The 21275-nt window shown below is 46.2% G+C and overlaps 1 protein-coding gene across 2 annotated transcripts in view; it reads left to right on the top strand.

Annotated features, from left to right (window-relative positions):
- Positions 1-21275, top strand: part of LOC144817692 (long-chain-fatty-acid--CoA ligase ACSBG2-like) — a 237172-nt gene that overhangs the window by 164409 nt on the left and 51488 nt on the right. Inside the window, exons 9-10 of one of the 2 annotated variants that reach the window (XM_078674440.1) lie at positions 7316-7546; positions 10322-10539. In XM_078674440.1, coding sequence (XP_078530566.1) covers positions 7316-7546; positions 10322-10539 — 449 coding nt within the window. Of the gene's footprint in view, positions 1-7312; positions 7547-10321; positions 10540-21275 lie in introns of both variants that reach the window. The other variant, XM_078674439.1, reaches the window with a different exon arrangement.

Genomic DNA, 21275 nt, shown 5'->3' with positions numbered 1-21275 from the left:
TTTGTAAAGTGCCGGCTGCACCTCGACAATCAACTGGACCCCAACACCACATGCCTCCTGGACAACCTCCACAACATTGGACTCTGCCAGATCGTGACCGAGCCCACGCACTCAGCAGGACACACCCTCGACCCCCTCTTCACTACAGGAAACTCCATCACCTTCAGCCACACCACCGAACTCCCATGGACAAACCATCGTTGAGTCCACTTCACCTTCAGAACACCCACCATCCACAGACACCAGCACCTGCTTCCACAAAGAAACTCGACCAAAATCACCGACGACATGCTCACCTCCTCACTCAACAACTCCACCCCAACCATCGCGGAAAACGACGACCCCAACACCGCAGCCCGAACCCTGCATAGATGGATCTCAGAAAGCACCAACACCATAGCCCCCCTCAAGAAAAACAACAATACCCGTGCCAAGAAAGCCAGATGGTTTACCACCGAACTTCGAGAGTCCAGGCGCACATGCCGCCGCCTCGAAAAGGCCTGGAGAAACACCAAATCCACAGAAGCCCACAACAACTTCAGAGCCGCCACCAACGCCCACCATCAACTCATCAGAGAAACGAGGAAAAAAGCGATTGAAGGCAGAATCTCCACCCACGCACACAACAGCAAGGAACTCTTCAGCATCATCAAGGAGTTTGCCCAACCCACCAGCGAGTCTACCGACATCCCTCCCTCACAAGACCTCTGCGACAAACTCAGCACCTTTTTCCGCCACAAAATCAAGAGCATCTACGACAACTTCGACGAAGACAACCAACACACTGAACCCTCACCAACCACCCCCGACACCCGGAAACCAGCGATTGATGACTGGACAGCCCTCACCACCGAAGACACACTGAAGACAATGAAGTCAATCCACTCAGGGGCCCCCACGGACCCCTGCCCCCACCACATCTTCAACAGAGCTGCCTCGTTCCCCGACGACTGGAAACACGCCGAGGTCAACCCCCTCCTAAAGAAACCCTCAGCGGACCCCACCGACCTCAAAAACTACAGACCCATCTCCCTGCTCCCTTTCCCAGCGAAAGTCATCGAGAAAGCCATCAACAGCCACTCGCCACATTCATTGAAGAACACAACATCCTCGACTCCTCCCAATCCGGCTTCAGAAAAAACCACAGTACGGAAACCGCCCTCCTCGCCGCAACAGACGACATCCGCACCCTACTGGACAAAGGAGAAACAGTAGCCCTCATCCTCCTAGACCTATCAGCGGCGTTCGACACAGTCTCCCACCGCACCCTAATACGCAGACTCTACGACGCAGGAATCCAGGACAAGGCCCTCAACTGGATCTGCTCCTTCCTCTCCGGCAGGACGCAACGGGTCAGACTCTCCCCTTTCCTCTCAGACCCCACACCTACCACCTGTGGAGTCCCCCAGGGCTCCTCCCTCAGCCCGACGCTCTTCAACGTCTACATGGCTCCACTTGCCCTCATCGTCAGAACCTACGGACTCAACATCGTGTCATACACAGACGACACCCAGCTCATCCACTCCCTATCCAACGAGCCCAACACCGCCAGACGCAACTTTCGAGAAGGCATGGAAGCCGTCGCCAAATGAATGAAAAACAGCTGCCTACAACTAAACACCAACAAAACAGAAGTACTCATCATGGGCCCAAACCCAGACGCCTGGAGCAACACCTGGTGGCCCACCGCCCTCGGAAACCCGCCAACCCCCACAGACCACGCACGCAACCTGGGAATCATCCTGGACTCCGAGCTCAAAATGGACCGCCAGATCAACTCTGTCTCATCTTCCTGCTTCCACACCCTCCGCCTCCTTCGTAAGACCTTCAAATGGATCCCCCTCGAACACCGAAAGACAGTCACTCACGCCTGGTCACCAGCAGACTCGACTACGGCAATGCACTCTATGCCGGAATAAACAAAAACCTCATCCGCAAGCTACAGAACATCCAGAACACTGCCGCAAGACTGGTCCTCAACCTGCCAAAACACTGCCACATCTCCCAGCACCTGCGCACACTCCACTGGCTCCCCGTCGAGGCGAGAATCACCTTTATGATGCTCACCCACGCACACAAGGCCCTCCACGGCACCGGACCACCATACCTGAACAGCCGGCTCAAATTCCATGCACCCCAAAGGACCCTAGGATCAGCCCAGCTCTCTTACGCCGTGGTCCCCCGCACCAGAAAGACCAGATCGGGAGGCCGCTCCTTCTCCTTCCTCGCGGCCAAAGCATGGAACGCCCTTCCGCTCCACCTCAGACAGACAACATCGCTCCCCATCTTCTCAAGAAACCTCAAAACCTGGCTCTTCGACAGACCCCCTCCTTGATGGAATGGAAACTGCACCCCCTCCCCCCCCCCACCTCTAGCGCCTTGAGACCCTTAAGGGTGAGTAGTCGCGCTTTAACAAACTCCTGATTGATTCATTCATATTTAATTGTGTAAAACTGCTTCCATTGCAGAAACTGTTACGACATCGGATAGGTCCGATGTCCTATGACCGGATTTCGGTTGCCAAAGGTTGAATCATATCAGTGGCATAACAATAGCCCCCGCAGCACCTGCAGTGCGGGGGGCCTAGCTCCAGGGGATCCCCTCCAACATTGTGCACAGGGGGCCTGAGAGCTCCTGACTGTGTCCCAAGCATGAGGGCACCATCCATGCACTTTGCAGGGCCCCCCTCAGGTTTTGTTATGCCACCGAATGATGAGATACCAATCTTATATTTGGAAGGGACACCGACAACACGCCTCTTCCAGATACCAAAGCAGAATTCCTTCAGAATTCATTTTAGGAGTCAGAAAACCATTCCTGGAACCTAATAGTGATACACAGAGGGCGGTAAAGGAAAGCTGCTAAAGACCAGAAACATTTTCAACATGCCCTGATATCACCAGAACAAAGATGAGATGGAGTCAGAGAATAAACAAAGGAAACATACAATATCATGGGATTTGAAATGCTCACACTGAGAAACAGTTTGAAAATTGAAATGTGTAGAAAGACTAATTTAAAGATAATTCACATAGATTTATTATGCTTTCTACAATCACCAAGTTAACACATAAGCGCTCAGGCAAAGCACCTCAGACCATCTCTCCTGAACTTATTTAAATTAAAAACACAATAGAATATGCTTCAGAACATAAACTGAACTGCAATATATAAACTTCATATTAACAGCAAACAATAAAAAAATGTTAATCTATAGCCTCTGTAGGAAAAAAGGTGGTTTAAGACCTGGCATAGTTAAACCCAATGTTATAGAGTATAATGTATTTTCCAATCTTGATACTAACAGCTAAAAGAAAAACAAATTGGAAAGACTAAACGCCTAGAGCTTCCTTTCGACTGAGTGGGAAGAATGCACCAAATTGCTGTTAGCAATAGGTGGAGGATGTGGCTAGAGTGGTGATTGGTCCGTGGGATTTGTGCTGCTTGTTTGCTTCCCAATCTGCGAGGTCAGTGGTTAGAGTAGTGATTGCACCACTAGAGCTGTGCTGATTACTTCCTTCCCCATAGGCAGGGGCAGTTGTTAGAGTGGTGATTGAACCATTAGACCTGTGCTGCTTGCTTACTGCCCAGCAGGCAGGGCAGTGGTCAGTGTCGTGCTTGGTACAAAAGGGGGTGGGGATGGACAGAGCATCTGAATCAATAAAACACTCACAACCAGTCAAAAGATCTGGGTTTAATCCATCACCGTTCTTAAGCCCACTCTGCCACTCCAGTTCAAACATGGCTATATGCAAATCAGTCTGACCCTGTGCCTCATGGGAACCGTCCAGCCCGAACTGCCAAGCCATGTCTTCCCTGGAACGGAACCAAGCTTTCGAGGACCGGTTTCTGGCATTCCAGACGTCTTCAGCCAGGCTTGCTTGAATCCAGTGGCAAAGTGAGCAAGGGACTCACGTCTGAGCATACCCTGCCACACTTATGGCGGCCAAAAGCATACAAAAGGGGGTGGTGATGGACGGAGAATCTGAATCAATCAAACACTAACACCCAGTCAAAAGATCTGTGTTTAATCCATCACCATTCTTAAGCCCACTCTGCCACCCCAGTTCAGACATGGCTATATGCAAATCAGTCTGACCCTGTGCCTCATGGGAACAGTCCAGCCCGAACTGCCAAGCCATGTCTTCCCTGGACCGGAAACAAGCTTCCGAGGACCGGTTTCTGGCATTCCAGCCGTCTTCAGCCCAGCTTGCTTGAATCCAGTGGCAAAGTGAGCAAGGGACTCACGTCTGAGCATACCCTGCCACGCTTATGGCGGCCAAAAGCGGTACAAAAGGGGGTGGTGATGGACGGAGCATCTGAATCAATCAAACACTCACACCCAGTCAAAAGATCTGGGTTTAATCCATCACCATTCTTAAGCCCACTCTGCCACCCCAGTTCAGACATGGCTATATGCAAATCAGTCTGACCCTGTGCCTCATGGGAACAGTCCAGCCCGAACTGCCAAGCCATGTCTTCCCTGGATCGGAAACGAGCTTCCGAGGACCGGTTTCTGGCATTCCAGCCGTCTTCAGCCCGGCTTGCTTGAATCCAGTGGCAAAGTGAGCAAGGGACTCACGTCTGAGCATACCCTGCCACACTTATGGCAGCCAAAAGCGGTAAAAAAGGGGGTGGTGATGGACAGAGCATCTGAATCAATCAAACACTCACACCCAGTCAAAAGATCTGGGTTTAATCCATCACCGTTCTTAAGCCCACTCTGCCACCCCAGTTCAGACATGGCTATATGCAAATCAGTCCGACCCTGTGCCTCATGGGAACAGTCCAGCCCGAACTGCCAAGCCATGTCTTCCCTGGACCGGAAACAAGCTTCAGAGGACTGGTTTCTGGCATTCCAGCCGTCTTCAGCCCGGCTTGCTTGAATCCAGTGGCAAAGTGAGCAAGGGACTCACATCTGAGCATACCCTGCCACACTTATGGTGGCCTAAAGCGGTACAAAAAGGGGTGGTGATGGACGGATTGGACCACTAGAGCTATGCTGCTTGCTTCTTCTGAGTCGGTGGAGCCAGTGGCTAGACTGGTGGTTGAAATGCAGGGTTTGTGCTGCTCTTTTTATTCCCCATAGGCTAAGGCAGTAGCTAGTCTGGCAGTTGGACCCCTAGACCTGTGCTACTTGCTTCCTTCCCAGTAGGTGGGGGCATTCGCTAGCTTGGAGGTTGGACCCTAGACCTGTGTAGCTTGCTTCCTTCCCCATAGGGGGGGACAGTGGCCCTAATGGCGGTTGGACCCCTAGACCTGTGTTGCTTGCTTCCTTCCCAATATACAGGAGCAGTGGCTAGACTGGCGGTTAGACCTCTATACATGTACTCCTTGCTTCCTTCCCCATATGCGGGGGTAGTAGGCGGGGGCAGTAGCAAGAGTGGCGGTTGGACCCCTAGACCTGTGCTGCTTTCTCCCTTCCCTGTAGGCGGGACGGCAGTGGCTAGATCAGTGGTTGGACTCCTAGACCTTTGCTGCTTGTTTTCTTTCCAGTAGGCGGGGGCAGTGACTAGAGTGGCGTTTGGACCACTAGACCTGTACTCATTGCTTCCTACCCAGTAGGTGGGTTTAGTGACTAGACTGGCGGTTGGAACACTAGACCTGTGCTGCTTGCTTCATTCCCAGTAGGCGGAGGGAAGTGGCTAGACCAGTGGTTGGACCCGTGCTACATTCTCCCTTCCATGTAGTCGGGGCAATGGCTGAATCAGTGGTTGGACCCCTAGATCTTTTCTGCTTGTTTTCTTTCCAGTAAATGGGGGCAGTAGCTAGAGTGGTGGTTGGACACCTAGACCTGTGCTGCTTTGTCCCTTCCCTGTAGACGGGGCAGTGGGTAGACCAGCGGTTGGACTCCTAGACCTTTGCTGATTGTTTTCTTTCCAGTAGGCGGGGGCAGTGACTAGAGTGGCGGTTGGACCACTAGACCTGTAGTCATTGCTTCCTTCCCAGTAGGTGGGGGTAGTGGTTAGACTGGTGGTTGGAGCATTACAAATATGCTCCTTGCTCCCTTCCCTGTAGTTGGGGGTAGTGGTTAGACTGATGGGTGGAGCACTAGACCTGTACACCTTGCTTCATTCCCAGTAAACGGGGGCAGTGGCTAGATCAGCGGTTGAACCCCTAGACCTTCGCTGCTTGTTTTCTTTGCAGTAGGCGGGGGCAGTAGCTAGAGTGGTGGTTGGACACCTAGTCCTGGGGCAGTGGATAGACTGGTGGTTGGGCCCCTAGATCTTTTCTGTTTGGTTTCTTTCCAGTAGGCAGGGACAGTAGCTAGAGTGGTGGTTGGACACCTAGACTTGCGCCAGTGGATAGACTGGTGGTTGGATGCCTAGGCCTGTTCTGCTTTCTCCCTTCCCTGTAGTCGGGGGCAATGGCTTGACCAGTGGTTGGGCCAGTAGTTGGGCCCCTAGATCTTTTCTGCTTGGTTTCTTTCCAGTAGGCAGGGACAGTAGCTAGAGTGGCGGTTGGACACCTAGACCTGTGCTGCTTTTTCCCTTCCCTGTAGGCGGGGGCAGCGGCTAGACCAGCCGTTGGACCCCTAGACCTTCGCTGCTTTTTTTCTTTCCAGTAGGCGGGGGCAGTAGCTAGAGTGGCGGTTGGACCCCTAGACCGGGGGCAGTGAATAGACTGGAGGTTGGAGCACTAGAACTGTGCTGCTTCCTTCCTTCCTTCCCCATAGACGGGGCAGTGGCCAGAGTGGCGGTAGGACCCTTAGACCTGTGCTTCTTACTTCCTTCCCCGCGCCCCTCTTTTTGTGCCTTGGACAGAGGCTGCAGATCAGGGCTCGCCAAGAGCTGGAGCAGCACTCTCAGATCAAGGTTTGGACTCTCATTGGTCCCAGACTCCTGCACAGCTAAAATGCTCCACTCCTGGAGCTGCCGCAGGGATCACAGCCTCCAAAGAAAGTGCAAGTTCAGACCACAGACTTGATTATTTCTAAGTATCACTGAACAGATCTGGGGTACTGTGCAGCTAGGGCAATTGTGTGCTGGTAGGCCCTGACACGCTGCATGTATTGCCAGTCACAGATGTGCTGTGACAAACCAAACACGATTCTTTTTTTTATAGTCCACAGGCCCTATAAATGAGAAGGTACTACCCCCAAAATGCAACACACTTTTGCCTAAAAAACATACTGAGAAAAGGTAATACATTTAGTCCTGGGGTCACCTGGCTGCTTGTATAACTGTCCCTGACATCTGGGTTGGATACATCTTTGCCAATGCTTGGATTTAATGAGAGCGCATCAGATAAAGTTCAACCTATTCGTGAAGGCTTACTTCTTCTTCTAACCAGCCTACGCTTTCTGTTACAGTAGTGGCTCTGTCCACCCAGGGCACTCCATGGCTGATTATGGAGTACTGAAAAAGATGCAAGCTGCCGTGGGCCTTGATCGGTGTGTCCAGCGTTACACAGCAGCTGCTCCCATAGCAAAGGAGATCCTGGAATACTTTCTAGGAATAAATCTTCCTATCACTGAGATTTTCGGCATGAGTGAGTGTTCGGGATCCCATACATTACATTCGATAAGCGACTACCATCTGACAAGGTCAGTACCAACCTGTAATCACTTCTGCTTCACATGACTTTTCAAAGTTGGTGAGAACATTTCTGCCAATATCTTATGTTCTGTTCTCCTCAAGATGAACCTCCTCTAACTGTGGTCAAGCAGGCTCCTATCAGTACACTCTGTGGCTTCTATTGCAGCCTTGGTGATCTGTCTGTCTACCCATCAATGCACACGAGTTGTGTGGCTTGTGATTCACCCTAATGCTGGTTGTATGTATTTTACTTCATGTTATTGTAACAACCAATACAAGGCCTTACATTCTCATGGAATAGAGCATCAGAGATCACACGATAGAGGCTGACATGCATTGGTACTTAGCCAAGACAAAGCAAAGGCTACTAACTTGTAATCCTAGCTTTGCATCTTAGCTATCTCTGATGAGGTCACCAGCACTAAATGATGCATCTCCAGGTCCATGTGGGATTCCAGAACACTGTTATTGCACTATTATCAAAAAACACCTAAGATGTGAACGCTGACATTTCAAATGTAGAACATCAAGCCCCGAATAATTGGATCAGCCTGGTATTTGCAGAATTCTTACCACCTTCAAATACACGGCTTTTACAGCACAGTACCCTAACACTGCCCAAAATGTCATACATATGAGATAACTAGGGAAGAAATTCAGGCTAAGGAGCAAGATAGGCTGCATCAAGAGTGAAAATTCAACTCTGTCACTTTAAGGAGCCAGCAGCTCCCATGTCCCAGCATGCCCTGTGCTGAGAGGTACCACAGAAGATCAATTAATTTGCACAAGAGAATGAGGTGGGTGCTGAAGCATTTAGGAGTCAAGTGAAGAGAAGTTGGTGGGTGCTGATGCATTTAAGAGTCAGGTGAAGAGAAGGAGGTGAGAGAAAAAAAAGCATCTAAGAGTTAAGTGAAGAGAAGGAGGTGGGAAACAAGCATATAAGATTCAAGTGAGGAGAAGGAGGCGGGTGCTGAAGTATCTAAGAGTCAAGTGAGGAGAAGGAGGCGGGTGCTCAAGGAGAAGAAGGTGGTGCTCAAGCATTTAAGAGTCAAGTGAGGAGAAAGTGGTAGGCGCTCACGTATCCAAGCCCAGTGATGAGAAGGAGGTGGGTGCTGAAGCATGTAAGAGTCAAGTGAGAAGAGGTAGGCCGCTGCTGAAGCATCAAAGAGTCAAGTGAAGAGAAGGAGGCGGGTGCTCAAGCATCTAAGAGTCAAGTGAGGAGAGGGAGGCGGGTGCTCAAGCACCTAAGAGTCAAGTGAGGAGAAGGAGGTGGGTAACAAGCATATAAGATTCAAGTGAGGAGAAGGAGGCGGGTGCTGAAGCATCTAAGAGTCAAGTGAGGAGAAGGAGGCGGGTGCTCAAGGAGAAGGAGGTGGTGCTCAAGCATTTAAGAGTCAAGTGAGGAGAAGGTGGTAGGCGCTCAAGTATGCACAAGCCCAGTGAGGAGAAGGAGGTGGGAAACAAGCATCTAAGAGTAAAGTGAGGAGAGGGAGGCGGGTGCTCAAGCATCTAAGAGTAAAGTGAGGAGAGGGAGGCGGGTGCTCAAGCACCTAAGAGTCAAGTGAGGAGAAGGAGGTGGGTGCTGAAGCATGTAAGAGGCAAGTGACGAGAGGTAGGCAGGTGCTGAAGCATCAAAGAGTCAGGTGAGGAGAAGGAGGCGGGTGCTCAAGCATCTAAGAGTCAAGTGAGGAGAGGGTGGCAGGTGCTGAAGCATCAAAGAGTCAAGTGAGGAGAAGGAGGTGGTGCTCAAGCATTTAAGAGTCAAGTGAGGAGAGGGAGGCGGGTGCTCAAGCATCTAAGAGTCAAGTGAGGAGAGGGAGGCAGGTGCTCAAGCATCTAAGAGTCAGGTGAGGAGAAGGAGGTAGCCAATCAAGCATCCACAAGCCCATTGAGGAGAAGGAGGTGGGAAACAAGCATTTAGGATTCAAGTGAGGCGAAGGAGGTTGAAAATAAGTGTAATGCAGAATAGGCAAGTAGAAGGCGAGCGCTAATGAAAAAGATAACAATACTCCATATTAATAGATAACCAACTTAGTTGACAAGACCAGATTACCAAATGGGAAAATTACGCCGGCGTAAACTGCATACTTTTGGGAATGAAGCCACTACATCACATCTCTTACCTATGCCACTGTTCACAGCTAAATTGTGGGGCCGGAGCGTGGGATCAACGCAAGGAGCTTGGATGCAAGCAGCTATTGTTTGCAACAGTTGTGTTTTATGTAATATTTTGTGTGAAAAATGTGTTTGCACATCAGAAATTGAAACAAAGAGGCATTTCACACAAATGTATTGTGGTAATTGCTCAATTTCAAATAATTATCCTGAATTTCAGATTAAATACACGAAAACAAATTACACAAAACTCGCACACCCCTACAAATTAATCATCGTTAACCACAGCTGGCTCTATGTATGTAACAAGGCAAGTTCTCTCCCAGCCTAACAATCCCACATTGCCCGTACAATTGTCCGAACTACTAGACGTATACCGACAAGGCCAATCCATGTACCATGGATAGTCATGGCAGGGAACATTTTGGACTATGTAGTCACCAATATTGGTGGATAACAATATAATGGAGGTATGTATATATTTAGCCTGTAACATGTACATAACATGGTTGGTAACTTCCCAGACCAAGCAACAATGAATATTGGTGGAAAATTGTTATAAACTGCAAAGTGCTCTGATACACTCAGGTCATGTTATCACTATATAAAACTCTCAAAATAGATAACTAAATCTATCCCAATCATATCTCTGTATTATGTGCCCACAGCTGCGGTAAGACTGTCCCAGGATGCCAGACACGGATCCATATGCCAGATGAAAATGGCAATGGGGAATTATGCCTCAGGGGAAGACACATCTTCATGGGCTACTTAAACATGCTTGAAAAATCAAAGAAGGCTTTGGATGAGGAAGGATGGCTGCACACTGGTGACATTGGCAAGCTGGACCAGGATGGCTTTCTCTTCATCACTGGGAGAATCAAAGGTGTTTGCTGAATGCTTCAATTATTGGCTTGTATCATGGAGAAAAAAATGCACAGTGGCAGATTAATGCTCCCTAATGGAGATGTTTGCCACTATTCTTTCCAGCAGGTATGAATTCAGTGGGCCTCATTTATGAGAAGTGACACATCACTGTGTGAAAACAGCAATGCGTCACTTTTCATTGCGCCCTCCTTCCGACCCCAATGATGCATCATATATACAGTATGGCACATCATGTCGCAAGGAGTCACAGATACGTCAGTATTTCTGACGTATCTGTAGGCGCAAAAATTACGCATTACTGGAGTGTGTCACAAAAGTGACGCAACTCCAGCAATGGGTCATTTCAAATGGGCAAGTCCCATTTAAATGTGCCTGCATCAGTCTTTCACCTGCTGTGAGGCAGGCGTCAGATATTGACGCATTTGCGTCCTAAAAGTGACGCAGTGAAATCTTATATTTCAATGCATCACTTCTACGAGGATTTCTTGCGCCAGAATCCCCCCGTGCATACATTCGTTGTGTCAAAATTTCAAAGCAATCGGTGAAGAACTTTCAAAGATTTGAGATTTTTGAACAAACAAACAGTTACATTTTTATTTATATAGATAGATTATCTGGACTATTGCAGAGGTCTATTTAAGGCTAAAAATGGTTATGGGAGTACTTTACATTGCTTTATTCACTGGGTCCTATTCCATGGTTAAAACAATTCAACAGGATACTAAAAATGGAAGTCCAATGATTCCTGCATGTCTTGTGCACCGTCATGTTTCTGCCGAATTTGAAACCGCCCAGTGGGTCACTCTGCCACATTGTCCAGAAGAGATGCACTCTCATTGTTTTGTAAAAAAGAGATGAACTCACATTGTGAAGAAGAGCCGTAATCATAATGTGAAGAAGTGGTGTGCTCACATTGTGAAGAAGTACACACACCATGAAGAAGAGGTGCATTCACATTTCGAAGAAAAGCTGCACTCACAGTATGAAGAAGAGGTGTAATCACATTGTGAAGAAGAGGTGCACTCACATTGTGAAGAAGAGGTGCACTCACATTGTGAAGAAGAGGTGCACTTGTATTGTGAAGAAGAGGTGCACTTGTTCTGTGAAGAAGAGGTGCACTTGTATTGTGAATAATTGGTGCACTTGCATTGTGAATAAGTGCACTCACATTATAAAGAAATGCACTCACATTGTGAAGAAGAGGTATACTCACATTGTGTAGAAGTGGTGTACTCACATTGTGAAGAGATGCACTCACACTGTGAAGAAGAGGTGTACTCCCATTGTGAAGAAGTGCACTCACATTATGAAGAAAAGGTGCAATCACATTATCTGGCAGAGGTGCACTTACATTGTGAACAAGAGATATACTCACATTGTGAAGAAGAGGCGTAATCATAATGTGAAGAGGATGTGCTCTCACATTGTAAAGACGTGGTGTGCTCCATTGTGAAGAAGGGGCATGCTCACATTGTGAAGAGGTACACACATTGCGTTATTCAAACATTGGATATCACTGTAGCATACAATAAGTTATATATTTGATAATGACTTATCATAGACATCTTAGCAGTGTTATACATTTATGCTACAAGACTACATTGATTAAACACAAATCACAGAATAGCCACCAGTGCAATAGAGTGACATTAATACATCACTAACACGGTGTGTCATCACATGATTATACTCAGCAGTGTAGGGTGTGATGTGTGCCAATGTGTCCTGTATGGGGTGCAAGGAGGTGGCATTTTTCAGCCTTTTTGCCAACAACTTGAATATGAAAGTTATTCCACTCGGCAGATGTTGTGTTTGTGAGGAATCAAAAGGCCCACTTTTGTGCTACTTTAGCTCCTTTTCTTAGCAGGGCACGAGCAGACCATCTGTGATGACAAACCATAGATCTTCACATACCTGTTCAGCTCCCGAACAGTTGGGTCTGCAGGCAGCAGTCAAAATTGTGCTGGCACTCAGCACCAGTGCTGTGTTCACTAGAGTTTGTTCATTTGCATTCTTTATGTTATCAGTTTTGTTAGCTGGACAATGCTATAGACTAGCAGTTCTGGCTCATGCATACCATTAAAGTGGTGTAGGCATCTACATTATTTTGGCCGGAAAAAGATGCTGTTAATCTGCCTAATCTCAAAACTGTGGGACCTACTTAGAAAGGTAACTTTGCAAGTGAGTACATCTGCATGTGTAAATGTACTCTTACAGTTTGTAGTAAATGTATTACTTTTGGCTATTCAACATTTCAGAGTGTAAATTTACTACAAAGTGTAGATTTACATGTCTTCACCCTTTGAAACAGTGGTGGAACCAGCTTTACAGTATGGAGTAAATCCAGCAGTACAAATGGCCAACCACTGGTACTTCAACACCCTCCCATAGAGAATATGAAGTCATGGACTTAAACTGCCCTGGGCTGGGCACTTATTGCAGTGCCATTAGTGAGCTGCTTAGGAACTGCACCGGGCGTATTATTCCCTTTGATTGGCCTGAATACATTTTGCATCACTTCCGGAGACCACCCAAAGACAAGGTGTCGTTCCGTTTTTAAGACCTGGGGATGGTGGTAGCAATGCTTCTCCTCACGAGGAGATGGAAGGTGTGTGAGCCGCCTGGCGTACAAGCGTGGATTTCCTCTTTGCAGGCATGGGCCCGCAGTCATCACAGTAACCAGTCAGGCCGCAGAGGCGGGAAGGCATGGGAATATAGCAGGGCGGGTCCGGTGGTGGGCAGCGGTGGTAGCGAGGTGTTAGCGTGTACGTCGCCATGGCATCCCTGCATCCCTTGGGCTCACTGCAGCACCCTTTGTGTCTGTGTCTGTTGCGGCAGAGGGCTCCATTGCAGGACCTCATTTTGCAAGGGTGTTGAGGCATCAGTTGATGGTCAGACTCACTCCACAACCCTGCATAGCCCCCACCCTTAAAACTCCCAGTTCCTGAGCCCAAGTAGAGGCAGAAGGTCAACTATTGGTCATTGCGTTATTTGATGGCTTCAGACCTGGTTATGTGGTGGAGCCAGCAGCCCGCAAGACCAGGGGGGAAGGAGGTAAATGGATTATTCATGATTGCTGTTTACTGTCTGCTGCTGCACTATATGATCTACATGGCTTAATTTCTACTTCAGCTTTGAGATTATTGTCACTGCTGTTGTGTGACTTCCCGTTCTTTAGCCCCTTGAAGCACCAGCATATCAGGTCCTTTGTGTGTACGGACAGGGGCTGGAGAGAACTCCCCTTCCCCCCTCATCCACCACTTTCTGTACTGTGTGCACGTGAGGGAGGGTATTGAGGGGTGCTATATAGGTACTGGTATCGGAATTGGATCCCCACACAGCCTCAATTCATGGTCCATGAACGTATGGTCCCACAGCACTCTCTAAGTGGCCTCCTCCCACTTTATATGAAAACAAGATCAATCGGAAAAAAGAAGTGACAGGCTGGTGTTCCGACACCCCATACCAACACCACTATGGACGCATTCCTGCAACGTGCCATGGGTGTCAATAATAAAGAAATCGTACTGGGTCCAGGGATGTGTTGCCCTCTTAATTGAGGAGGATATAGAGGGACACTTATGGACTTTACATATTGCATCTACGGAGGAACATCTCTTGCTGCTCAGGCCTCGGAAGGCACATTTGGAACCTAAAGTTATGGTGGGTACAAGTAAGAGTCCGGGGGTAGCAGGAAAAAGGAAGAGACTTGAGATGGGCAGCAAATCAGGCCAGGGCAAGTACCAGGTTAAATACCACCCAACTCACATCTTCCACAACGCCCAACGATATCATGCCCAGGGAAAACGACAAAGTAGAGACTTTAATGGACACATTGTTTGATAAATCTATTGGTGTTTTGGATGCTAAATTGGAATCAATTTGTACTTGTTTAGTTGCAATAGAATTAGCACTAATAAGTCATAACAAGCCAGCTCCCACCACAGGAATACAAGGGTCAACTTAAACCTCACCATCTACCCCAAACACTTTTATTACGTATGTTGTCTGTGAGGGGAGAGCCAGTGAGATACTATGTGGAGAGGTTAATAATCTGCCAATTATAACCCAAACTCAACAGGCTCCTAATGAGAGGGTCACACATGACTTAGGAACAAAACCAGCCCTGGGCATTTTAAATAGGGTAGGGGGAGCAAAGGGGGTGGGGGTAACCAGTCACACATTACCCAGAAAGTTTTGCCCAAAGTGACCCAAACGACTATGTCAGTTAGACAGGCAGCAAGTTTTCACTCACCAAGCACTATTACACCTTAACTACCACTAGAAGCTACCCGTAATGTTATAGTGTTAAGAAATGTCCTTCCTCTCAAGGCATGTTCTACTGTAAGGTTTTGTCAACTGAAAAGCAAGTCTATGCACTGATTCGATCCTAATTCTACGCTGGGTGTTCATGTCAGAGGTTGGATTAATATGGTACAAAGAGGAAACTGGATAGGCAAAGAAGTAGAATTCCTGGAAGGAGACTGTGTCATTATTATTTTAAACGGCCATCAGTGGTGGGGAGAATCCTCACTCCCCACTCTATTCAGGCTCTCCCGTTAGGCTTCTTTTATAGAGCTCCGCTCATGGTGCAGGTCCCCCAACTAAGCCAGTGGCAGTTACCTAGGCGGGCAGCCCTGGCCAGAGTTGCCTCCCATTCAGCTTCAAGAGATTTGAATCCCTTTAACGGGTATGCCCCTTTGACTTTCCTTTTATGACTTAGTGCTGACTGGGTGGTAGTGATGATTTGGAAAAGCAACAGACATGAAGGCCTTAGCAGTGCAGTTTCCCTTCAACCCATCGAGAAGTAGCCTGACACTCACAAAGGCCAAAGGGCCCCCCCTGACCTTTTTGGGGAGCAGTCTAACAATAATAACCAGATCACCAGCGACCTGGCTAGAACCTGGGGGAATTTGGCTGAGCCACCCGTTGCGGTTGGGTGGGAACCACCAAACCTGCATAGCGTGAGAACCAAAGTACAAATCAGGAATATTGCAGGTATTGAAAACTAATTTGGAAACGAGGATTGGGTAGACCTAATAAAGTTATCCCAATTGATCGGGTTACAGGAAACCTGGTATACAGGGACATCCATCTAGATAGTCATAAGACCTTTAGTACCACAGCCATCCCCCCCAGCCATGGACAAACCAAGAGGGGCCTAGCTTTACTCATTTCCACCACCTCCCCGCTAACAGTGAAAAAGTGTAGCTCCAGATATTTAATCTCCAGACCATTGAGAAAGCTAATTTTATTCTGAATAATTTTTATAATTATGTTTTGACAACACAAGGAATTGGGTCATTGATGAACTGGGGAGAGAGCTGGATTCTTTTGAGACACGTCCTTCAGATAGCTGCACTTACATATGGGTTGAGATTTCAACATTGAAATTTGCTACAAGCCTCTAGTAAGATAAATGGATGCACAAACATGAACGGGGGTAACCAAACACACTTTCCAAACAGCCCTTATGGTAAGGCCCTTAATTAACTTATCTGCAAATATAATTTGGAGTTCCTGAAACATAAACTGGGCAGTGAGGGGAAATTAATATCCTCCCCTCCAGGGGAATTGCTCTGGTTCTACTATTGACCACATTCTGGTCTCTGACTCCGGAATGGGATGGGCGGACTCTTTTAAAATTGTTCCAATCCATTTAAGCGAATATCACCCATTATTGATGTCACTCAATATTGAAACACAATGCACTAAGGGACCACAATAGGCGGAACATATAGAAACCCATGGCGCAAATGATATTAGCCTCAAAGGGACAAATGTCAATGGAATTGCCCTACAAGATAAAGTCATTAAGTACTATCCCATTGAGTTTCCCACTTGCACTGACCAAAATTCTTTGCTCTGCCAAATCATAGATGCTTTCAGCAAAATGCTCACTGCTATTTTGGATAACCTGAGATCAACCAGAAAAAGGCCTGATAATAAAACCATTTGGTGGTTTAACCGGGTATTTTTAAAGGGGGAGATTTCAACTTTGAGACTCCCTTATAAGCAAGCTGTAATGAAAAGAAGGGTGGATCTACAGGAGGAGGTTGGGCAAATTTGCAACAGGCAGCTGAAACAAAAGATGTTACCCTTTTCTGGAAAACAATAAACCAACCTTTTTTAAAAGATTCATCAGCCCCCCAGGTAGAAGCGCTAGTCCAACAGGCCGACTATCTGAGCCACTATGGAGGTATTTTTGATCCAGACAATCATGGGCAGGACATTACTCCTGGAGCAATAAGCTATGTAGGACAATCACATCTAAAACTTATTAGTTTTACCTCATTGGAAAAGTTTGCTGCTGCTTTTGGGGTCCCAATTGAAACACTTCAATTATGCATTAACCTATGGGGCCTTGTACTGGTGCAGGTGTGCAATGCAGCAGCCAAAGGATATCTGCCCTTATGTTGGACAGAAAGTATTATAGTCCCGGTTTTTAAAAAGGGGGATATCAGGTTGCATGATGTTATCACCCAATATCCCTCCTGGACTTCTCTGCTAATCTAAAGGGCAGAGTCCGGTTAAAATGGTTGTAATGCCCAATATGGTTTCAGAAGGGATGTGGGCACCATCAAGCATTCTATCAATCTTCATCTGCTCGTCAGCAAATACACCCTGGTGAAAGAGGGCCACGCCCATTTATACTTTGCTGATTTAAGCAGTGCTTTTAATCTGGTTAATCACGCCATGCTGTGGCAGTCACTGGTTAAGATGGGGGCCCCCCCATTGAGATTTTGACTTTCTTGTCACATCTATACGCACAGTAAACATCAAGGGTAGGCTACAGGTCAATAGGAGAAGTCACACCACATTTTAAAATCACTCGAGGAATCCGGCAAGGCCTTGTTCTTGCCCCTCTTTTATTTTATTATATATTAATAGGGTACATGAGCTTTTAGTAAAGATCAATGCAGACGCCCCAAACAAATATTCAATACCTGTACCTCTATACGCAGATGACGCCATCCTGATCACCAGAACTGATAATGGCCTCCAGCTGGTTTCACCAGGTACATAGAGGATACGGATATGAAAATTCATTTAAAACAAAAAAAAAACCTTTACCAAGATGTGTGGAAAAGGGAGACCCAAGAAGAAAAGTCATCATATCAAGGGAGGAGCACTTGCTGCAACAGAAAGTTTCTCATATCTAGGTATGAATTTTTCTAGCTATAGCCAATGGGGGACACATGTGGAAGCAGCAACACTGAAATTTATCAGATCAAAACCCCGTTTTAAGTTTGCATCAAAAATTGTGAATAAGCCCATTAGAGAGCTGTTGACCATATACAGAAATAAATTAATTTCTAGTGTCAATTATGGAGCCCCCCTGTGGGGCTTGTCACAATGGTAAATTGTTGCAGACACAGGAAAATCGTTTCTTATGAAGATTATCAGCAGTGCCCTGCTCAACCTCTTCCTGTATATCTCACAAGGAATTAGCAGTCAGCTACTTAGAGGATGGCTTGCAGACAAGCGCCATTGCACTACGGGTATAATATGTGGAGTAAAGATGGCACTTATTTCACCAAAGAGATGATAACAAACTGCCTTACTTTCGAATATGGAGCAATAATACCATGGCTGGCTTATGTATACAGCTTGCTAAAGGAGGTGAATGGGAAATTGAACATTGAGGATCCTGAGAGACTCTTACAATTTAGTGACAAAGATATTAAAACAGTTTTTCTTGAGAAAAGGATGACTGATAGAGAAAAGACAGAGTGTTTTTGATCGACTGGGTCAATGTACCTCTCGGGTCCCACACAACCAAGTGCCCAGAGCTTCCTCACCCTAGTACTAAACATTCAAAATAGATTTTAGTTAAAAAGACTGCAAATAGGTATAATGCACTTTTCAGTTGTTTCCCGAGTTGGGCTTAAGTTTCCAAAAGTTACTCAAATGCGCAATGCATTTTATACTCTTTTGTAACTTTTAAAGGGATCTGAGGAAACAAATATTGTGGACACTGTTTTTGAAGGAAAAAATAATTTATCATAACGATGCTTTTAATTGAATTCGTGTTAATGTGAACCTATGCTATTGAGTCTCTATATTTCATATGCCATCCTAAGAAAGGAACAGTTTATATACCTGGACGCTCATATATGTTCAGTAAATATCCCCTATCCGATGCTTCTGATAATGTTTTTATACTTGTTGGCTATTGAGCTGATGCCTGGCTTGGTATGTGGTGCTCTGTGTTTTGTATGTTTATTTTATTCATCTCGTGAGACTAGTTTTTATGAGTTTTAATTAAGAAGGTTTTTATTAAGGCCTTTGTTAATTTTATCTGTGTGATTCTTTTAGGGATATCTTTAATCAGAATAAAGATTTATTGATGATGATGAGTTAGTAATAATCTCCCCACCATCATGGATAAAGGAGTTAGTAATGATCCCCTCACTGTCTTGGGTTAATGAGTTAGTAATAATCTCCTCACTGTTATGGGTGCTTGAGTTAGTAATTACCTTCTTGCTGTCAACTGTGAATGAGTTTTTAATATAGCCTTTTCACTGTCATGAGTAAATTATAATCTCCTTGCTGGGTTCGGCAAATTAGTAAGTAATAATTTTCTCGCTGTCATCATTGAATGAGTAATAATCTTCTCACGATCATGTGTGCGTGAGTTAGTAATTACCGTCTTGCTGAGTTAGTAATACTCTCTTCGTGGCCATCATTCACTGAGTTACTCATAACCTCTCTTTCATGGCAGAGTGAGTTTGTAATCATCTCCTGTCATGGATGAGTGAGTTATGTAATCTTTGTTGGATGCCTCTGTTGCTGTCTCAGGATGTAATTGTGGCTTTAGTACTTGGGTGGGGCCAAGTTGGAGTGGCATATGTTTCTTTGTAATTTCCCATTAGAGGCTAGGAGACACACTGCAACTGCCACTAGTCTGAGTGGCACACTCACTCCCTGTTACTTCAAGTCGATATTGTTGATTGTTATCCACAAAGAGCAATATGGTATGGGGCCAAGACCGACACAAATCAAAGACTGTTGGGTAGATTTAGAGTTTGGCGGACAGGTTTCTCTGTCACAAATGGAGTGCCCAAAATGCGATGGAGCTCCCTGTCCTCCAGATAGATGGTCTGCTGCCTCATTTGGAGATGGATGGACCATCAGCTTTCCATCGACAGCACCCATGGAGCCCATTTGAAAAAAGAGATTACCAGATAGAGAGCCATACCTGTAACAGGCTGGGGTACAAGAAATGAGATTTGCAGTAAAGAAATTCATAGTAATATTTTAAAGACAGTGCAAGAGTGTGCAAAGCAACAAGGACGCAGCACACACGAAAGATTTATGTAAGATATATCAGCCTCGCATCAACATTCATAATCAGGGGTCAGATCACATACAGTGGAAGGTTGCATATGAATTGCCGAGTGATTAGTCAAAAATGATTGAAAATGTAGCGGCAGATTTACAAACCAAATTCAACAGTGACGTGCGCGACCATTTTTAAAATGCAGGGATGAGCTTATTTCACAAGAATACGGTGCACCCCTGTGTTTCCTTTAGTGCTGGTGGAAAAAAGCTGCCTAGTGCCAATGCAGGCACCCTGGCGCCATGTTGCAAGTCTTGTTGTTTATGTGCAGGAAGGCATACTTTCTGCACATAAACAATCAATAACGGTGATTTGCTCTTTCTATGTGTGCTGCAGAATGCAATAGAAATGCAATGAAATAGATTTGCTCTTTCTATGTGTGTGCAGAATGCAGCACACAGGGCATATGTAAAAGGTGGTGTTAAGCGACGTAAGGTGCTTAGCGCCACCTTGTAATAAATATGGGCAATGGCGCTATGCCACAGGAGCGTCAAAAAAAGTGATGCTCTGGCGGCAATAGGGGCTTGTAAATATGCCCCCACGTCTAGAACAATGTCAACATTCTGACTGGACCACACGTTAACCCCTTCGCTGCTAGGCCTTTTCCCCTCCTATGCTAAGCCTTTTTTTGGCGTTTTGGGGTAGTGCGCGCTTAGGCCCTTGTAACTTTTTGACCACATAAGGTATCCGCGCCAAATTTGCGTCCTTTTCTTCCAACATCATGTGGATTCTAAAGGCGCCCAGGGTTTGTGGATTCCCTTGGAGGGGTCCCAGAAATTAACCAAAATATAGTGATTTTTTTGTTTTTTTCAGAAAAATGGGAAAAACGGGCTGCAAATGAAAGCCTCTGGGTTTTTCCCTGAAAATGGTATCACAAAAGGGTTTGTGGGGCTGAAATCTCCATTTTCTCAGCTTTCAGGGAATGAGAGTCTTTTGTCAGAGAACCAAAATTTTACACTCAGTTTTGGCATTTTTCTGGGACATAGCCTATTTTTGCTATTTTTAGAGCTTTCCACCTCCTTCCAGTTAATGGTAGAAATGAGTTTGAAAGCAATAATGGATCCTGGAAAGCTTTACATTTTCGAAAAGTAGACAAAATTCTGAATTCAGAAAGGGGTCATTTGTCTAAATCCATGAAGGTTTCGTTATAGAAACTAACAGTTAGATATTGGAATATTTGAAATTTTGTTGAAAAAACAGCCTTTTGTCTCAACGTTTTCACCTATAATTTTTTCTAATTTTGACAGCTCTTGGAAAGCAATATAACGTTACATTCGTTAGACCTTCCTGGTTGTGGGGATATATAGGACTTGTAGTTTCACCAAGAACCCGACGAACCCAGATCCAAAAACTGAGCAGCAACTTGCAATGGTGTTTTTTCATTTACTGGG

The sequence above is a fragment of the Lissotriton helveticus genome, chromosome 2_1 (assembly GCF_964261635.1).
Source record: "Lissotriton helveticus chromosome 2_1, aLisHel1.1, whole genome shotgun sequence".
NCBI classification, from domain to species: domain Eukaryota; kingdom Metazoa; phylum Chordata; class Amphibia; order Caudata; family Salamandridae; genus Lissotriton; species Lissotriton helveticus.
Note: the sequence above shows the minus strand (reverse complement) of the source record. Positions and strands in the feature narration are given on the sequence as shown.